This window comes from Ostrinia nubilalis, chromosome 21, assembly GCF_963855985.1.
Source record: "Ostrinia nubilalis chromosome 21, ilOstNubi1.1, whole genome shotgun sequence".
Taxonomy (NCBI): domain Eukaryota; kingdom Metazoa; phylum Arthropoda; class Insecta; order Lepidoptera; family Crambidae; genus Ostrinia; species Ostrinia nubilalis.
This window is the reverse complement of record NC_087108.1, coordinates 11,300,728-11,319,700: the sequence shown is the minus strand read 5'-3', so window position 1 is coordinate 11,319,700 and position 18,973 is coordinate 11,300,728. Positions and strand designations below refer to the sequence as shown.

General features: G+C 37.8%; 2 protein-coding genes across 3 annotated transcripts in view; both read right to left on the bottom strand.

Moving 5' to 3' along the window:
* The window catches only part of LOC135082516 (cytochrome P450 6B2-like), a 35,357-nt gene extending 22,903 nt beyond the window's left edge, over nucleotides 1-12,454 (bottom strand). Inside the window, exons 1-2 of one of the 2 annotated variants that reach the window (XR_010259407.1) lie at nucleotides 11,021-12,454; nucleotides 5,359-6,732 (exon numbers count right to left, since the gene is read on the bottom strand). Coding sequence is in view for 1 of the 2 variants with exons in the window: in XM_063977316.1 (XP_063833386.1) it covers nucleotides 6,539-6,732; nucleotides 11,021-12,392 (1,566 nt within the window). In the remaining variant the exon portion in view is untranslated. Of the gene's footprint in view, nucleotides 1-3,756; nucleotides 6,733-11,020 lie in introns of those variants that run through there. The other variant, XM_063977316.1, reaches the window with a different exon arrangement.
* LOC135082395 (uncharacterized) overlaps nucleotides 1-18,973 on the bottom strand; it is a 211,957-nt gene that overhangs the window by 136,061 nt on the left and 56,923 nt on the right. The window lies entirely within an intron of this gene.

The following is an 18,973-nucleotide window of genomic DNA, read 5'->3' as shown; positions in this document are numbered from 1 at the left end:
CTTAGTAATAGTACTTTCATTTAATACCTATTTCGTTGTTGGCCGCTCATAGACCATTTTGCTCATTCTCCTTTGGAATGTAATGCGTCAATAGATTCGGACTCGATCATGAAGTGTTCGTTTGACCGAGTATCTACAAATGATGTCACTTTTAAAGAAAGCTCGTAAATGCTGTTCACTTTCTGAAATATCGCGTCTTTTTTTGCGTGAAGAATCTTCAATTTACGTTGAAAATCCTCCATTCTGAGTATTTATGAATTATAAAGTGCGTAATAAAAAATAAAAATATTAAAATTATTTACGAATATGCGGAATTGCGAATATGCGAAATTGCGAACGTTCGGTCCAAAATTGTACCCAGAATAACCTCAGGTTCCTTAACCGTACCTATTGAAATTATAATGCGTAACAATAATGCAATAACCCCGAAAATTATTTGCGATAAAATTAAATTTTAAAATCTTAATTTGAAAATTTTCCAAAGATGTCCGACAGATGTCAAAATTTGGAATTTTCTAAAAGTTCACCAAAATTACGTGAATTCTATGAAAAAATTATGCGAAAATTATACTGATGCTATCCAAGCTGAAGGACCACAAAACTATGGTGTGGCGTGTAAATAGCCACACCAGGCGGGATCTTAATCGGAAGTCCAAATTACGTTTCCCAAATGATTTTGCCTGCAGAGGAGAAATAGTTGGTCCCACTAACCTCTGAGCCAATCTCGGGTCCCCTTCCGTCAGCTCGACCACTGCTAGGCACCGGGACACTCCGGGATGAAGATGGATCGGCTTCACTTCCCCTGCAGGGGGTTCGGGTCACGAGCAATTTGAGCTTTGAAAGCGTAGATGCGTTTGCTGCGAATGCGTTGTGCGTTATGATGCGATTTGCGGGAGATAAAAGTGCGGTTTTTTCACTCGCGAGACTGCGAAGATGTGCGTTGCGATAAAGTTTTTACGGTGAAGTGTGTCAAAGCTTGACGTTCAGAAACGCCAAGAATGACCACAGAGATGTGGAAACCAAACAGTTTTCTACCTGCAGACAAAACTATTTGGGAATTAAAAATAAAAATAAAACTGCGTACATCTGCGTAACCAACCTCTCTACAGATTTATTATAAGTATAGATTTCATCATCATTATTATTATCATCTCTACCTTAAACTTTCCTATTCATTTCACGACTAGCTTATGTCTGCGGCTTCACCCGCGTGAAATTCAGTCTCACAGATCGGCATAAATTATAGCCTATATGGTAATCTGTGTTACAAACAATAATATTGTACAGTTTCAACAAAATCCGTTGAGTACTTTTTGCGTGAAAGAGTAACAAACCTGAGACACAGGAATCTTCCTAGTTTAGGTATCAACCCACCAGCGTCCAACATTCTTACATTTTATTTTTGAAATGTGATTGAACGATGACAACTAACAACAGTTGTCAGTTGGGTAAAATTTTATTTTATTTGGAAAAAGACAAAAAGTGGTTAATGGGTTAACGTGCGGGGGCTGAAAAATCATGTTGTGACGTCACGCGCGAATATTGGAAATTTTTGAAAATTTAAAAAGGTCCGTAAACTTCTCGAGGCTCTATCTTCGGTAATCCTGGATGGATTGAGGTGAAATAAAGACTAGTGTAATGTATGTGATCTTAACTTTAAATTAAATCATATTATTACAACTTATGCTTGTTGTCCATAAATACTTACTAAGAATATCAATAAACACAATACAATTTTCCAAGCAGAATGCATTGGAATTACCAGAGCAGCATAGGCGGTTGCAGCTAGAGACATCCGAGGAGACAATACAAAGCCATGACGCGCTCCCAAGCCATTGCAGACGCAAATGGCGTTCCCTGCAATCCTGAAGTGGATCAAAGGGCACAGTAACTCCTTAGGCAACGACGCAGCAGATGAACTGGCCAGAAGAGGATCGTACACGACAGTATTTTGTCCGGAGCAATAATGCCGATACCATAAGCACAGATCAAGACCTGGCTGCGCTCCAAAATACAAAAATAACACCACACAGAATGGAAAAATTGTTAAGGATGCATGCAAACAAAAGATGCAGTTCCGGATGTATCGAAAAAGTTCTCCCGCAGCCTCATCGGACTAAAGAGGGACAACATCCGCAAAGTCCTAAGTGTTATAACAGGTATGTTAAACAAGCACCTACACAATATAGGCGTTACAGATAGCCTACTGTGCAGAAGATGCATGGAGGCAGAAAAAAACCGCAGCACGCGCGTGCTCAAGGAGTGCAGAAGCGTAGCAGATCAAAGGGTTCAAGTTCTCCAATCACCAACATCGCTGCAGAAGGCCTGTAGCGGCCTAGATAGGCTGCTGCTACCTGGGGGATCTAGAGCGGTTGGAATAGGAAGATTAATTGCTAGAAAGCACAGCAGCGAACTTCAACATCGATCGAAATGGAGAACTGATAATGCAAGTCTGATGATTGGAGACATGGTACTCATCCAAGAGGATAACATACCGCCCTTGAATTGGCGCTTGGGGCGGGTCACTAAATTATTCCCGGGAGCTGATGGAGTCGCTCGTGTCGCTGATGTCCGCACGCTGCGAGGTTCTGTGCGACGGCCCTTGGTTCGACTCTGCCCGCTGCTGTCAGAAGAGAAGATTCGGAATTGAAAGAGTACTTTCAACGGGGCGGGAAGATGTTTCGGCTCATAATTCACCTACACTCAGTTTGTGTGTGTCACTTCATAAAGAGACAATTGCCGTCAAGTTTTTTGTAGGAGTTAGATGTGTCAGTTTGGTTTAATAAAATGAAATGTCAAACTTCACTTACCTTTTGGTCGTCTACAAGATAACACTGTAAATCTAAATTGCATTATAATCAGAGTTCAAAAATCATCAAGAGTTTTATGTGGCTCCATTGTGTCAACGACAAGACAGCTTCAGTAATTTTTTTGTATATTTATAAATCACATTTTTTTACAAAATGTCTTATAATCTACTAAAAGTTTTACACGAGCCAAAGAAGTGTATTAAATTGTCTTTAATTTGATATACAAACATGTATGCGTTTCATAACTAAAAATATATTTCTACTTCCGTTGAAGTTCACAATTGATAAAAAACTGCGTACAGAACAAAAACTTCAGCTAGAAAGTGTATGTAACGTACATAAATGTTATTTATATTTAATAGTATGCTAAAACTATTTAACATGTCAATAAGTATTCTGTTTAAATATAATATTTTAAAGACTTTTGGCTAGGTAGTTTTTACCTGAAAAAAATCAAAAAGTACCTATATTACTACCATACCATATATTTGCTAATTTTTTGTTAAATTTATGCTAAAAGTATGTAATATTATAACAAAAAAGTGCGGTGCGATACCTTACACTAATAAAACCTCAACAGAAATAATACCAACAGCCTCGCCGAAGAAGTAGAAAATTTGAGAAAAACAAGTCAAAATATGAAATTCTGCTAGTTCGAACCAAACCTATTCCTCACTGGAAACAGTCTGTCATTGCCTGCAAATCATATCTTAGGGTTCCACTGCCACTGTTATTACAAAATAAAATGAAATAATTGTGAAAAAAATATAATAGATGACAAACAGTGAAGGGCTGATTAAGTGATTTTTTGAGACATAAAAATGCCGGTAGAGCCCTTGAGACATTATTTTATATTTTTTTAATTAATTTTACGGTAACCTACAATTCTACATCTTATGACGCAACTTTTGGGGGGTCTTGTGTAGCGAAAATATAAAAAAAGATATTTATTATTTTATTTATTTAAAATATTTATTGCACACATAAAAATACAGTGGTACAACAACAGTACAGGGACACCCTATTATACAATCCGACTGCGACATAGGTATATTTATTTTAAAAACATCATTATAGTACCTATGGTATAATATTACACATTTAACTACTTAGTTGGTACCTACATTAAAATACATAATAATATAACATAAATATGCATTAATCAATTTTATTTTTAGCCACTAGGTTGTCCATAGTTTTATTTAATTAACCCTTAATGCCCAATAAATGCATACTTACTTACAATTAACAAAAAAATAAATCTTCTATATACTTATAATAAATCTGTAGAGAGGTCAATTCTGTACATGAAATATATTTTCAAAATAACTATCAGGGGGTGATTAGTGATCGATACTGATGCCAAAAATGCAATCAGTAAAATTTTTGTCTGTCTGTCTGTCTGTCTGTCTGTCTGTCTGTCTGTCTGTCTGTCTGTATGTTCCTTATAGAAACAAAAACTACTTGACGGATTTTAACGAAACTTGGTACAATTATTCTTGGTACTCCTGGGCAGGTTATAGGATACTTAGGAATTCCCACGGGCACGGGAATTAGCGGGAAAATCCTTTTGTATGAAAAATCTAAACTGCTTAAGTTAGACGCTTGAAATTTGGCATGCAGGTACCTTAGTAAACTCAAAGCTTAGTTACAACAGGATATTGCAAAATTCCCACGGGAACGGGAGTTAGCGGGAAAAAACATTTGTATGAAAAAATCTAAACCGCGTAAGATAGATGAAGGGGGTAAAACGGGATCCACGCGTACGAAGTCGCGGGCGGCCGCTAGTATAACATAAATATGCATTAATCAATTTTATTTTTAGCCACTAGGTTGTCCATAGTTTTATTTAATTAACCCTTAATGCCCAATAAATGCATACTTACTTACAATTAACAAAAAAATAAACCAATGAAGTAGGTAATTACACAACCAACACCGTTTATTACAAAATTACTGTATTAATAAAACTTTATAGGCATAGGAAAATACAAAAATGATATCTAACTAACTAAGTTAACTAACATTAAAGCAAGTTTTGTTTGGTAGATTCACACTTGTCACAGTTCCGGCACGTTCCGGGCCCGGCACAGTGCGAAATATTTTTTCATACATCCCTATGTACAGTCACGGAATGAAAAGGTTCGTCAGTTTTCAAATTGAATCCTTCAACGAATCGCGAGCACATATTACCTTTTGAAACTATGTTACAGAATAATCTCGAGTTAGAGAAAATAATCTTTAACTGTTGCTTAGTAAAGTTCAAAATTATTCAGATCGAAGTTTTTTGACGATTTATCTTGTCAAGAAGATTATTATGATTGATAAACTAAAACCTTCTTGTTGGTTCAACCTGCCATTATTATTTCTATAAAAAAAAAACTACATTTTGTATCATTGCATACAAAATAAACAAGCAAAACCTTATTCCTTAGCAAACGTCATATTTATTTAAATGTTAGCAGCACTGTTTCTTGCTCTGTAATGTTGGCAGGTTTGACTCTTACAGTACCTAGTGCAAGCGAAAACCGACACTAAGGTGACGAACCTTTTCATTCCGCGACTGTACATATACATGTTAATATACAGGATGTTCCAATAACAATGGATAACATTGTAATTATCAAGAAGCCTCACTATGGTCACAGAATAAGTAATAGTACAGGTACAGAAGGATTACTCCGCAAGACGATTTAAATAAATGCGAGTCTTGCTACGACGCGATACAGTGGAATTCAGCTCGCACAGCACTAAGTACCTACAATTTTATTCACCTACAAGTTTTGTCTCTTTCTATCGCGTGCCTCTGAACTCTTCTTACGCTGTTAGGGTTGCTGTCTAGTAAAAAAATAATTAATCTACTTATTTGTAATGAGGTACGTATGTAGGTAAGTACGCATTGATTATGGAAAACCTTGGGAGAGGCCTTTGTCCAGCAGTGGACGTCATTTTTGGCTGAAACGAACGAACGCATTCTGAGCAGTAGTCATGGTAGGTTAGGTTCCTATACTATCCTAAGAATTATTGATTACCTACATGGCCAACATACCTTTCAGCATCTTTGGGAAGCGAAAAAAAAGATAAATCCGGTAGATTTCTTTTCGAATTTAAACACCCGAACGCCGCACAATAATATTTCTTTCTCTTTATGTCCATTTTTAAATAATACTTCGATCATAGAATTAGGTACTACAACGCACGCCAGCGTCAGCGTCCTGACGGGCGCGCGCGTGACACTCGACTGATATAATACCCGCCGGCGGGGCGCTTCGCTGTAGGTAATTATCGGATGTACCGCGCGGAGTGAGCCAGGCCTGCTATGGTCTCTAATAATAAAATTTTGACCAGGTAAAAATATCACGGATTTCAAGATTTTTGAGTTTTTTTGTACTTTTAGAAAATTGTCACATGCGAGATTACGAAGTAAATTTTCCTTTTCATCTTTTAATTTGTTTTTAAATGTTTTGGAACTAGTTTGTTGAATTTCATGAGAAAAACTAATCACAGGTGGCAATTTTCTAAAAATAAAAATAAAAATCTTTAAATCTGTGATATTTTTACTAAGGTGAAAATTGGTTGATATTATAGAGATCGAGGCTAATCGAATAGTTGTAAGGTTATCCATTGTTTAGGGGACATTCTGTACCTATATTATATTATACCTACGGGTAAACATGCCCCCAACCATTGGTTTTCTCTACCTACTCGCATTCATTTGGCACTTAGCATTATTTGTTAAAGGTCCTCTGTTCCCAACCGTCTCTGGGCGTGAACTTGAGTGGGATCCCACCGATGGGAGTCGTCACGACCGCCCGTGGGTCGAACTGGAGCTTCTCGGGAGTGCCATCCGCCAGTTCCACGGAGTACTTCTTGAGGATCGTCAGCAGACCAGCTAGAGTTTGCATCTTCGCAAACCTCAGACCTGAAAAAAAAGAACACTTTATTTGGCATAAGAAAAACTCATAAAAACTCATTTATTTATGCAAGTAGGCTTTTAAAAAGCACTTTTACACGTCCCAGTATTAACCTTACCACTGCTTTAGGACCATTAATGAGCCACTGGCCAGTGCTGAGAAGAAGCAGCGCAAGAAACTCAGTCACTATGGTCAGCCTCTTTTTCAAGGGTTTACAGACTTTAAAATATGCATAAGTGATAAATATTTATGCGAGCTAGGCAGTTATGCATCTCAAACATTTTTACCTTTTAAAAATCATCGACTTTATACTAGCCCTTTTTCATAAGCAAAAAACAATAATACAGTGTAAACTCAATACAGGTTCAGGATGTTTATTTCAACTCTCGCCATATTCGTGATCAAAATAAACTACTTAATCAACACCCTAAATATGGCGAGGATTGAAATCAACACCCTGTACCTATAACGACTCTCAAGGGACTGAACATTTTTCGACGTTATAGCAGGCCTGTTCATCTCCGCGAGTTTACATCGAAAACAAAACAAGCGCGATGGCACCTAACAGGATCACTAATCGACAAGGCCTCACATACGAGCGAGCATTGACTCACGCAAGCGTATTCTTGTGTATGATGGAAAAAAAATTAAAAAAGCGGTGTACTAATACTGTGCAGTATATAACTGTCAAAATAATAATAAAAATATAGAATGTACTTTTTTTAAGTTGCCTAAAGACACTGAGAGGTAAATAAGTGGTTAATATTATTCATGATAATTCATGCTTAATCATGTATTTCCTCCGCCATTTTCCGCAATTTTTCACCTCACGTCACACATCATTTTACCGAAGTCAGCCCTATGGCTTCGGCGCAGTACCGATCACTGACGTTTGTCAATAAAATGGTGCTCGACTCTTGAGACAAGCTAAATTACACCATATTGTTAATGACATTGAGCATTTTTTTTTAAAATACCTTCGCGAAGTAAATTATTATTATTCTGTGGTTATAGATAGAGTGTTCGATAAAAAGAGTGACACGATAAAGCGATTGGAAACAATGTATTCCAACATAGTCAAGAAATTTCGACGTTATAAGGAGTTTTTCGTTTAATTGAGTAACGTTATATAGAGTTTACACTGTATTAAAAGGGTGCCAAAAAGGATAGGAGTAGGACAGAAAATCGCAAGTGTTATAGTTTTCTAATTGCCATTCTTTTTTATTTAAACAAACGGTAATGAGATACAAAAACGGTAACGAGATATGTTTAAGTAGGTACTTTGAAGCAATACGCGTGATTTGTATTGTATTTTATTCTAAGTATTCTATTTGCACGTAGGTAGTACCTATACATCGAATTGCCGAAGTTAAATATTATCAACCGATTACATTTTCTAGTACTTATCTATCTGATTATTTCTAATTACCTACGCGAGATAACAAGTACTTGTTGCTATCCTTTTAATCTGTTTAACAATTTACCTAAGTTGTTAAATAACATAACACTAGGTACTTTCAACAGCAAAGATAGGTTTAGATACCTACATAAATAAATTTTAGATATCACTATGTACCGTCGTCAATGTTAAGCCATAACATTATAATAATAATAATAAGCAACAGCTTTGCGCAACCAAACGGACACCAGGTGAGTAACTCTCTATACAGGGTGTTAGGTAAATGGGTATATGAGCCGACACTAGCCCATGTTAACATGGTCTTATAAATGGTATGGTGAAGTCAGAAAATTGATATCTTCATTTTAATTATTTTAATTTTCATACAAATCGGATTTTATAAAAAAATAATTTTGTATGAAAAAAAAAATGATGATATCAAAGGACAATGGGCAAAATGGTACCCGGCTCCAATAGATATGTGTCTAGTATCGTTTGAAAGGTCTTACCATGATGAACAACTTTTACTATGACCACCAGCCTCAGATCTGGTTGTGTACGAAGATACACATACTTTTTTGCAGAATGGTACCCGGCTCCAATAGTTATGTTTGTAGTGTCATTTGAAAGGTCTTACCAAGACGAACAACATTTACTATGGCCACCAGCCTCAGATCTGGTTGCGTTTGAAGATAAAGATACATTTTGTATAACCTAAGTATCGTACAGTATGGAAGGCAGACGCGCTCGGGGCAGGGCACCGACGAGATGGTCGGACGCGGTGAGGAAGACTGTGGGCGGGAGTTTGCATCGTGCGGTCCACACAGCTTATGACCGCAGTCTGTGGAGGAACACTATCTGTGGTCGCGATCCTCATCAGTGAGGGACCGAGGAAGAAGAAGAAGTATCATACGTGTCCATCGTATGGTCTTAGGTTATGCGAGGCAGGAAGTCCAGCATCCTTCCTTAACTCTTTAATTATTGATGGGGATAATTGTGAAATAAATATTTTTATTTAAAGAAGTACTACCCCCTTATTAATAAAAAGTTACACCTAGGAAGAACCTTGGATTAAAATGACATTTCCATACCAAATGACAATTTAAGCCAGAGTTCAACTAGGGTGTAACTTTTATTAATAAAAGGGTTAAAGTTTTATTACTTCGTAAGGGTTTTATTATAAGTTGCTAAAGCGAATAAACCCACAAGACCCAATAAGTCCACCCACAAGATGGACCGACGACCTCATAAAGGTAGCGGGAAGGCGCTGGATGCAGGCCGCCACCAACCGGCCATTGTGGAAATCATTGGGGGAGGCCTATGTTCATTGTTCAACTGGACGTCCTATGGCTGAAATGATCATGATGATGATGATGAAAGCGAATAAAGGGCTAATAGCTTGGGTAGTTCATCGTACGTGTAATCCTTTCCTTTTCAATGCTTCTTTTAGTTATATTAATAGATTGTAGTCATAATACATACTCGTATACATGGATGATTGTGTTATACTTTCATTATAATACTTAGTGGAATTACTGCTTTCAAAACGTGAGTTAGAACTGGCCCCATAGCAGACATTTTCCTACATCTAAAGGCCTTTTAAAATATATATTGGTTATGGCTATTGGAGCGGGTACCACTTTCCATACATTTGTGCCCATCATCCTTTCTGACTTCACCATACCATTTATATGCCCATGTTAACATGGACTAGTGTCGGCTCATATACCCATTTACCTAACATCCTGTAGAGCTGTATACAGTCATTTTGTTGGTAGCCGGCGACTGGTTGCGCCGCCATGGTGTCCCGGTGAAATATAGCCCTAAGCCCATATTTCATCGAATGTATTTTATTTCGACGAAATCAGCTATTTCATAATAGTTGTCTTTTAAAAATACTTGTCTGTCAATTACAAGTACTTAAACATAGTTATGATGCGTTGAAGTTCAGCGTGACGTCACAAAGTGCTACACTTTTGACGTTACGTACGGGCCTCTTCTTTGAACTTTGGCGAGATGTAGGTATATCTTTCAATTTTCATTAGGTAGTTTGAAAAAGTGAAAAATACGAGTCGAGTATTTTATGCTAAGTTAATTGACGGACTAATTCAAACTCTTCCTTTTTTACCCAGGAAACATCCCTATTGAAAATCGGGGGCCGTGTTAGGAGTGGCCTAGGAGGGGGGGATGGGGGGGGGACACTGTATTTGGCTTTGATTATGGTTGCCTATTATACCTAGCATAATATTAAAGTACCTAGCAATATTAAGTAGGTACCTACATAATGATAATATGCTATTATTATCTTAATTAACATTACAACAACACGGTGACACTACAGATACAAGCACGTGACGCGATAGGTACAGTCGACCGCAAATCGGACTCGTTTGGAAAATACCGCTTAAAACAACGACATAAGATGAAATATGATGCTACAAGTTAACTTAATGTTCTCTGTACTTCCACCAACTGATAAAGAGGCCCAGTAATATTAAATATTTAATATAATAGAAGGTCAAGCAAGTTCAGATATGATATATGATGTATGAGGTACTCGTACCTACAACACAAAACAAACACCGACGCAAAAGGAGTGTTATTTATAAATTACTAGCTGTGCCCGCGACTTCGTAGCGTGTAACAGTTTGAATAATATTTATCGTTTTTGCAAAATTTTTCTTTACTGATCCGCCCCTATTGGCTGTAGGGTGATGTTAATACTCGTAGCTTAAAGCCTTCCTCGATAAATGCGCTATCCAACACAAAAAAAACACACTCGTGAAAACATAATAATATGTCAGCCGATGACATTATGATTTTTGCCTCACTTTAGACTTAGCACTTGTATAAAAACTTGATATCCATCTAGGTGTTATTAATCCAAGTGTACATACCAATACAGATTCTCGGTCCTTCCCCGAAGGGCATGTATGTGTAAGGCTTGATATTTTGTTTATTTTCAGGCAGGAACCTCTCGGGCTTGAACGCTTCAGGATCCGGGAAGAAATCTGGATTGTGGTGCAGGTGGTACATAGGGATGTGCACGCGACTTTCCTTCTCTAAAGTCAGGCCAGACGGGAACGTGTAGTCTTCCACCACCTCCCTCGTCAGGACTCCAAGCACGGGATACAACCGCAGCGCCTCATCAACACAAGCTTCTGTATACGTCAGCGAGGTCACGCAATCATAGCCCAACTTATTCTCACGCGCTTTCAAATACTCATCTATTTCTTCTTGAACGCGTCTCTGCTCCTCCTTATGCTTCGCCAGTTCATACAAAGTGTATGCCATCGTCGTGGACGAGGTCTCGAAGCCAGCAGTAAAGAACAACACACAACTACCCACCATCAGGTCATCGTCCACATCCAACACAACCTTCTTATTCCCCCCATCCTTAGCGCTGCTCATGCTGTCTCCAGTAATGTATTTGTTGTTCTTCAGATTCAGAATGCAGTCAATAAAATCGTTTCGGGCGGTCGGTTTGTAATCCCTGGCCTTGAAAATATTTGTCAGAATAGTATTGAAGAACGTGATAATTTCTCCAGGGAAAGTCTTAAGTCCCACGCCATAGTATACGGATGGCCACATAGCTCTTGCATTCCACAACAAAGCTCTTATAACGGAGTTTTCGAGAATCTTACTGCCCATGAGGATGAAAGGATTTTGTTCAGATTGCAACATTGAATTGGTTTCAATCCCAAAAGCGCAAGATCCAATGGATTCAATTGTGTACCTAGCAGTAAGCGCTCTTGCTTCAATGACATCGGATACGCTTGTCTCCAGGTCCAGTGACTTTTCGAAGGTGTGGCAGCATTCTACTATCAAGCCAAACATGAGTTTCATTTTCGCTGTCGTGAAGATGGGAGTGAGGTTCTGACGGATGACCCTCCATCTGTCCCCGTAAGTGAAGAATAGGTTCTGCGTGATAACTTCATTGTGCGTGTACTTGGACACCTCCCGGCTGCTGAAGTAATAGAAGTCCTTGGTCAGAATAAGCTTTAAGATTTCAGGGTCTTGCACCAGGAGAGCTGGGTCCGAGCCGTAGAAAGTTCCCACGTAAGGCTCGTTAGGGAAAGTTCTGCAAATGTCCTGCGCTATTTCTCCCACAAATCTCTTCAATAGAATGTAATCTCCATAATTACCGAGTATCGGCTTTGGCTTTAGGTACGGCACTTTCTTCTTGTCCCAGTAGTTGTGGTTTCTCGTAGTAACATAGTATAGCCATGAAAGCGCAATCACTATGAATGTTAAAATAAAAACAATCATCTTGAGGGACTTGAGGACCACGGCCGCGCACCGCGACTGGATCTAAACTAAACAGCTCTTAAATAACTTGTTTACGTTTTAATGTTCTATCAGATAAACGGTGTTTTGTAGATAAAACTGGTTATCAAAAAAGTTTGCAAAGGTTAGAAACAGCTTTGTAATGCGAGTCGCTTTTACGAGCGAATAGTTCCGTACTAATTTAATTTTATACAAGGTGACTTTGCAATCAGTATCCAAATTTTTAGGAGCGACTCAGAATCAGAAAATAATCGATTTACGTAAAGAAACCAATATATATATTTTTTTTTATATTTAATTTTTTTTTATCCGCTGCGCTCGGTTTTAAAAATTGGCACAAGTTGATATTTGCGTTTTTTTTATAGAAAAATACGTACTATCGGCCACAGTGTTAGCTATCCATTTCCGTTTTTGCTCTGGCTCTCATCAAATGGTGATTCCTTGCGATAGAACGAGACGACATGACCGACGGTGGGTAGTTAACACTGTTGCCGATAGTACACACAGTTAACTGCAAAGCCTAATAGACATAACGGTACGCGAAAATTAGCCTTAAGCTTTAAAAATTAAGATATAGGCACCCGAGATTAGATTTTCAAGAATTTTTTTCGCGAAAAATACCCAGATTAATAATAATTAATTAAAAGTTGTATTGCTTACAAAGCTTATAAAAAAATGGATACTGATTTAAAAATCAGGTTGCTCGGTGTTAATGTTATTCGGCTTTGTTTGCCAGAATCATTGTCAGTTACAATGAACGTAGACAGACTGTCTTTAAAAAATAGCGTATTAGTTATTTATTTAAAGTTATGCGTATGTATGTATTACCTATACCTACAGCTAATCTTATACTTATATTGAAAATAGCAGGTAACCTACTACATGGAAAATTTAAATTAATTCTCCATTAAATCATATTTTATCAATAATTATATTGCAGTTCCAATAACTTGCGTCCTAAACGTGTCAAAGTGATAACCTTTTTTTTGTGGTCGGTTTAACCGTGCTTAATGTATAACCCTAAACAATTACGCAATTAACATACTGGTTTACACAAGGTCACCCAGGTACCTACCCGAAATACCTATCCTACTAATATTATAAATGCGAGAGTTTGTGTGGATGTGTGTTTGTTACTCTTTCACGCAAAAACTACTGAACGGATTTTGATTAAACTTTACAGTAGTATTGTTTATCATCAGAGTAACATAATAATAACCTATAATTATAATGATCTGTTACAAAAATTGCACGTGGGCGAAGCCGTGGGCAAAGCTAGTTCTAAATATTCATGAAAAATTATCGAGAAAAAAACTTTAAAATTATTCACTTTGAACTTGAAAAATAATACAGTTATGGCCCCTTTTTTAAGGGGCAAGTCAGATTTTTTAGATCAAATCGTTTGACTTATGCCCATTTTCACCTACAATCCCTAATTTTTAAGTGACCCCTATGAAAACAAAATTCCTGTTATGTGTTACCATAATAGGGGTCACTTAACTATTAGGGATTGATGGTGAAAACGGGCATTAGCTTCTTCAAAGCGACTCTACGAGATTCTCTCTGTTCTCGACAGGTGCTATAGCAGGGGTGACCAAACTTTTGACCTGTGAGGTTTACTTAAGCTCGGATTTCTTGCAGTCGACTACAAGGTAGAGTTTAGAGGAGTGAAATAAAAAATTTTAGGAGCAACAATACTACCACGTTACGGCCGACCGAAGTGTTCTTGGCGCAAATACCTAGTACATTTTAAAATAAGTTCAGTTAATTTAACTCTTGCGGGCTACCAAAATCGTCTTCGCGGTCGACCGGTAGACCGCGGTTGACTTTTTGGCCATCACTGTGCTATAGGATTTTAAACTTTCGCGTTCCATTTCAACTAATAGAGAAACACGGGTCTCAACGAACGAACGGACAACGCCGCAAGCTGCCAGTCTGCTTGTGATCACGGCTGCAGCATAGCAGCCGAAACGTTAAGCCGTGAGTTCATAATGTAACTCATATAAAAATGTCGCGTTGTGACCCGTGTTTCTCTATTAAGACAGGAGTTAGCTAGCTAAAATGTAAGGTCTGAGGTACAAGTGAAGACATAGGTAATTCGAGTTTTATCTAATATACCTAATAACACTATAACACCTAGAAACCGACTAAGTACCTAGACCATTTCAAACTAGACAATTTCAAACTAGACCATTAAAAAAAAAGCTTGTTAAAAACTGAACTAGTTTTTCATCACTTTAGACGAGGTGCTTGCAACACTAATCTATGTCTAAGGTGTTATTATGCTAAAACATAATGTTCTAAACTAAATGAAATTGCATGGTATTTCATTTAGTTATGTACTAAAGGTCCATTTCCTTATGTACTAAAGATCAAAGTCTCATGTTAGTTGACAACTTCTTTGTGCGTGTACTGGGACACCTCCCGGCTGCTGAAGTAGTAGAAATCTTTGGTCAGAATGATTTTCAGGATGTCAGGGTCTTGCACCAGGAAAGCTGGGTCCGATCCGTAGAACGTTTCGATGTAAGGCTCGTTGGGTAAAGCCCGACAAATGTCCTGTGAGACTTCTCCTACAAAGGATAGTGCCAATCCATGTATGGAAGTTGGACCAAGTGCTGCCCAGAATGAAACCATAGTGCATTTTGTTCCTCAAGCCAATACAAATTTGTAAACCGAAGCGCACTGAAATCTATCCCTGGAGTTAAGAGAAAAAAAGAGTTTTGTTTTGAATTATTTACATACAAAATATCATCGATGTATACGTACTACGCATAAGATTTCGCGATTGTGGCATTAAATAACACTTGCTATGTTGAACTTAACCATACTGCATCCGTACACCTTAGTTTAGTACGACTTCGACATTCTTTATAAGCGATCAAGCGCTGTTGCAGTAGTTTGGTTACTTGACAGAAATTAATTATTTCCAAAATGGAGCAAGAAGTTTTAGCTTACAATAACTTCAATAATCTATTGTAATACACCAATAAGTAAATTGATTTTTTGCACGGATAGAGAGCTAAAACTTCTTGCTTCATTTTGGGAATAATGAATTTCTGTCAACTTACCAAACAATTAAAACAGCGCTAGATCGTTAATAAAGAATGTCTAAATCGCACTAAAGTAACGTGTACGGATGCAGTATGGTCACAGAATAAGTAATAGTAGGTACAGGTACAGAAGGATTACTCCGCAAGACGATTTAAATAAATGCGAGTCTTGCTACGACGCGATACAGTGGAATTCAGCTCGCACAGCACTACGTACCTACAATTTTATTCACCTACAATTTTTGTCTCTTTCTATCGCGTGCCTCTGAACTCTTCTTACGCTGTTAGGGTTGCTGTCTAGTAGTGTCTAGTAAAAAAATAATTAATCTACTTATTTGTAATGAGGTACGTATATAGGTAAGTACGCATTCATTATGGAAAACCTTGGGAGAGGCCTTTGTCCAGCAGTGGACGTCATTAATAGGCTGAAACGAACGAACGCATTCTGAGCAGTAGTCATGGTAAGTTAGGTTCCTATACTATCCTAAGAATTATTGATTACCTACATGGCCAACATACCTTTCAGCATCTTGGAAGCGAAAAAAAAGATAAATCCGGTAGATTTCTTTTCGAATTTAAACACCCGAACGCCGCACAATAATATTTCTTTCTCTTTATGTCCATTTTTAAATAATACTTCGATCATAGAATTAGGTACTACAATGCACGCCAGCGTCCTGACGGGCGCGCGCGTGACACTCGACTGATATAATAATACCCGCCGGCGGGGCGCTTCGCTGTAGGTAATTATCGATTGTACCGCGCGGAGTGAGCCAGGCCTGGTATGGTTAAGTTCAACATAGCGAGTGTTTTTTATTGCCATAATCGCGAAATCTTATGCGTAGTACGTATACATCGATTTTGTATGTAAATAATTCAAAACAAAACTCTTTTTTTCTCTTAACTCCAGGGATAGATTTCAGTGCGCTTTGGTTTACACATTAGTATAGGCCTGAGGAACAAAATGCACTATGGGTTGATTCTGGGCAACACTTGGTCCAGACCCTGGCACTATCCTTTCTTCAAAAGGATGTAGTCGGAATAATTCCCGAAGATCGGCTTAGGGTTGGGACACGAAACCACATTCTTTTTCTTCCAGTAGTTGTGGTTTTTCGTAGTAACATAGTACAGTAACGAAAGCGCAATAACTTTGAATGTTGAAATAAAAACGATCATCTTGGCAGGACCGCGGTTGCACACTGTGTGTTGTTGAATCAAACTAAACCGTTATATTTACAATTCAATCAGATAAGTTGTTTGGTAGATAACACTGTTTATCAAAAAAAGGTTATGAAACGGATTTGTAATAATGACAAAGCAAGTGCGAGACGGTTGGTTTAGCGAAGGAATAGTTCCGTACATTTTTTTTTTAATTTAAATCGATTTTATTTTAATTTAATTAAACTGTTTAAATAAATGTTTTAATGTTGTCTGGATTTATTTGTTAGGACTATCAGTCAGTCAAGTCAGTTTCTATTGGCGTAGGCCGACTGTAAACATCTACCTAGTTATAAAAGTTGTGTATGACCACACTCAATTAGTGACTTCAGATTATGACACGGAGGTGAAATTTACGACACATTTTTGATTTTGTCAATATTAACAGTAGAGATGAAACGGATATCCGGTAACTATCCGGTAGGCCGGATATCCGGCTTAAATTTACTATCCGGCCGGATACCGGATAGTAACTCACTATCCGGCCGGATACCGGATATTAAAAAACTGCGACAATTTCCTATTAATAAAATGAAATACATTAATCTTTGAGGTAAGCATCAATAAAATGGCTTTAAATAATGACGGCTTTTATTTAAAGTCCAAAAAATTACAAAGAGCCATAATTAGGGCCTTTAAAAAAACTAATTTATTTTTCTGGGCTATTTACTCTAATGACGAATACATAAATAGTAAATATCTGTTAAGTCGAAATATTGCCAAATAAAATAGGCGATCTTTTTTTTTACTGATGCATGATGGTCTGATGTCATGATGATGCAGTTCAGTCAGATTACGCAGCAAGTAAACTAATTTACTTTTCGCTATTCAATCACACACGATGGCAACCGAAATCGCCCGAATTAATCTGCCCCCTAGACAAATGGCAAAATCTGACATTCTATTCGGACTGATTCGATTTTCGAAAAGTGTGACTAGTCTAGTCTACTAATAGACCCACTGATCGCGTTCGAAGCACCTGTGCGGCGCTAAACTCGTCACTACATGCAACGAGACAATGGGCCAACTATCCGGCCGCCGGATATCCGGCTATCCGGCCTAGCAGCTGGCCGGATATCCGGTATCCGGTATCCGGCCAAACAACTATCCGTTTCATCTCTAATTAACAGCTTCGATGAATAAGAAAAATAAGTAACTTTCGATATTTATTACCAATGCACATCAAAATACTTAATGGCAAAAAATTGAAGGTCCAAGCAAGATTTTATCATAAAATTCTGCTTTTATAAAGCTTACTATTTTCACGCGTACTACGATGTCGCGAGCACAGCTAGTTTTAAAATATTGCAATTCCACTAACTGGCAAATTGATAACCTCCTGATTTTGGTCAGTTTGAACTCAAACTAAATTATTATTGAATAAACAAAAAACCTAACTGCGTAAAAATGAACTAAAAAGATAAAAAAAAAACAAGACTAGTACTTAGTATTCACAAATGCAGTCGGAGGCATCAATGACTAATATTTTGTTGGTGATGTACTTGATGCCTCCTACTGCATTTGTGAACACTAAGTTGTCTTGTTTTTTATCTTTTTAGTTAATTTTTACTAGAGATGAAACGGATAGTGGTTTGGCCGGATACCGGATACCGGATATCCGGCGAGCTGCTAGGCCGGATAGCCGGATATCCGGCGGCCGGATAGTTGGCCCATTGTCTCGTTTTATGTCGTGACGAGTTTAGCGCCGCACAGGTGATTCGAACGCAATCAGTGGGTCTAGTAGACTAAACAAGTCACAAGTTTCGAAAATAGAATCCGTCCGATTTTGCCACTTCGCAATTCGAAAAGTTATGATAAAACAAAAAAACTTTTTTAAAATAAGTTTTAATGCGAAATTTTACGAAAGAATTAAACGATAAAAATAATTGTAGGTATGCAAGGTTCAAATAATTTCGATAGCTTGTAGCGCAAACAGAAAAAAAGAGGAGTAAATTCCATGCGCGATTATAACTTTATTTTAAACTTTTTAGTTGTTTCTCAATCTCATGGTCCAAGTACTCGGTAAGACAAATCCAACGAACCCAAACTCGATAAGCTTCCGCCATTTCATTTAGGAGTTCCCATGGCCAGCTCCTGGCCAGCTCTTGACTTAATCATCAGGACCCTGGACATCATCTAGCACTAAAGTGCTCGAAAATACAAATCTAACGAACCCAAACTTGATGCGATTCCGCCGTTTCGTTTAGAAGTTCCTATGGCCACCTCCAGACTCCATCCAGCTAAATGGTACCCTAATATTGCATTGTCATCGTACTTACATAAGTATACCAAAGG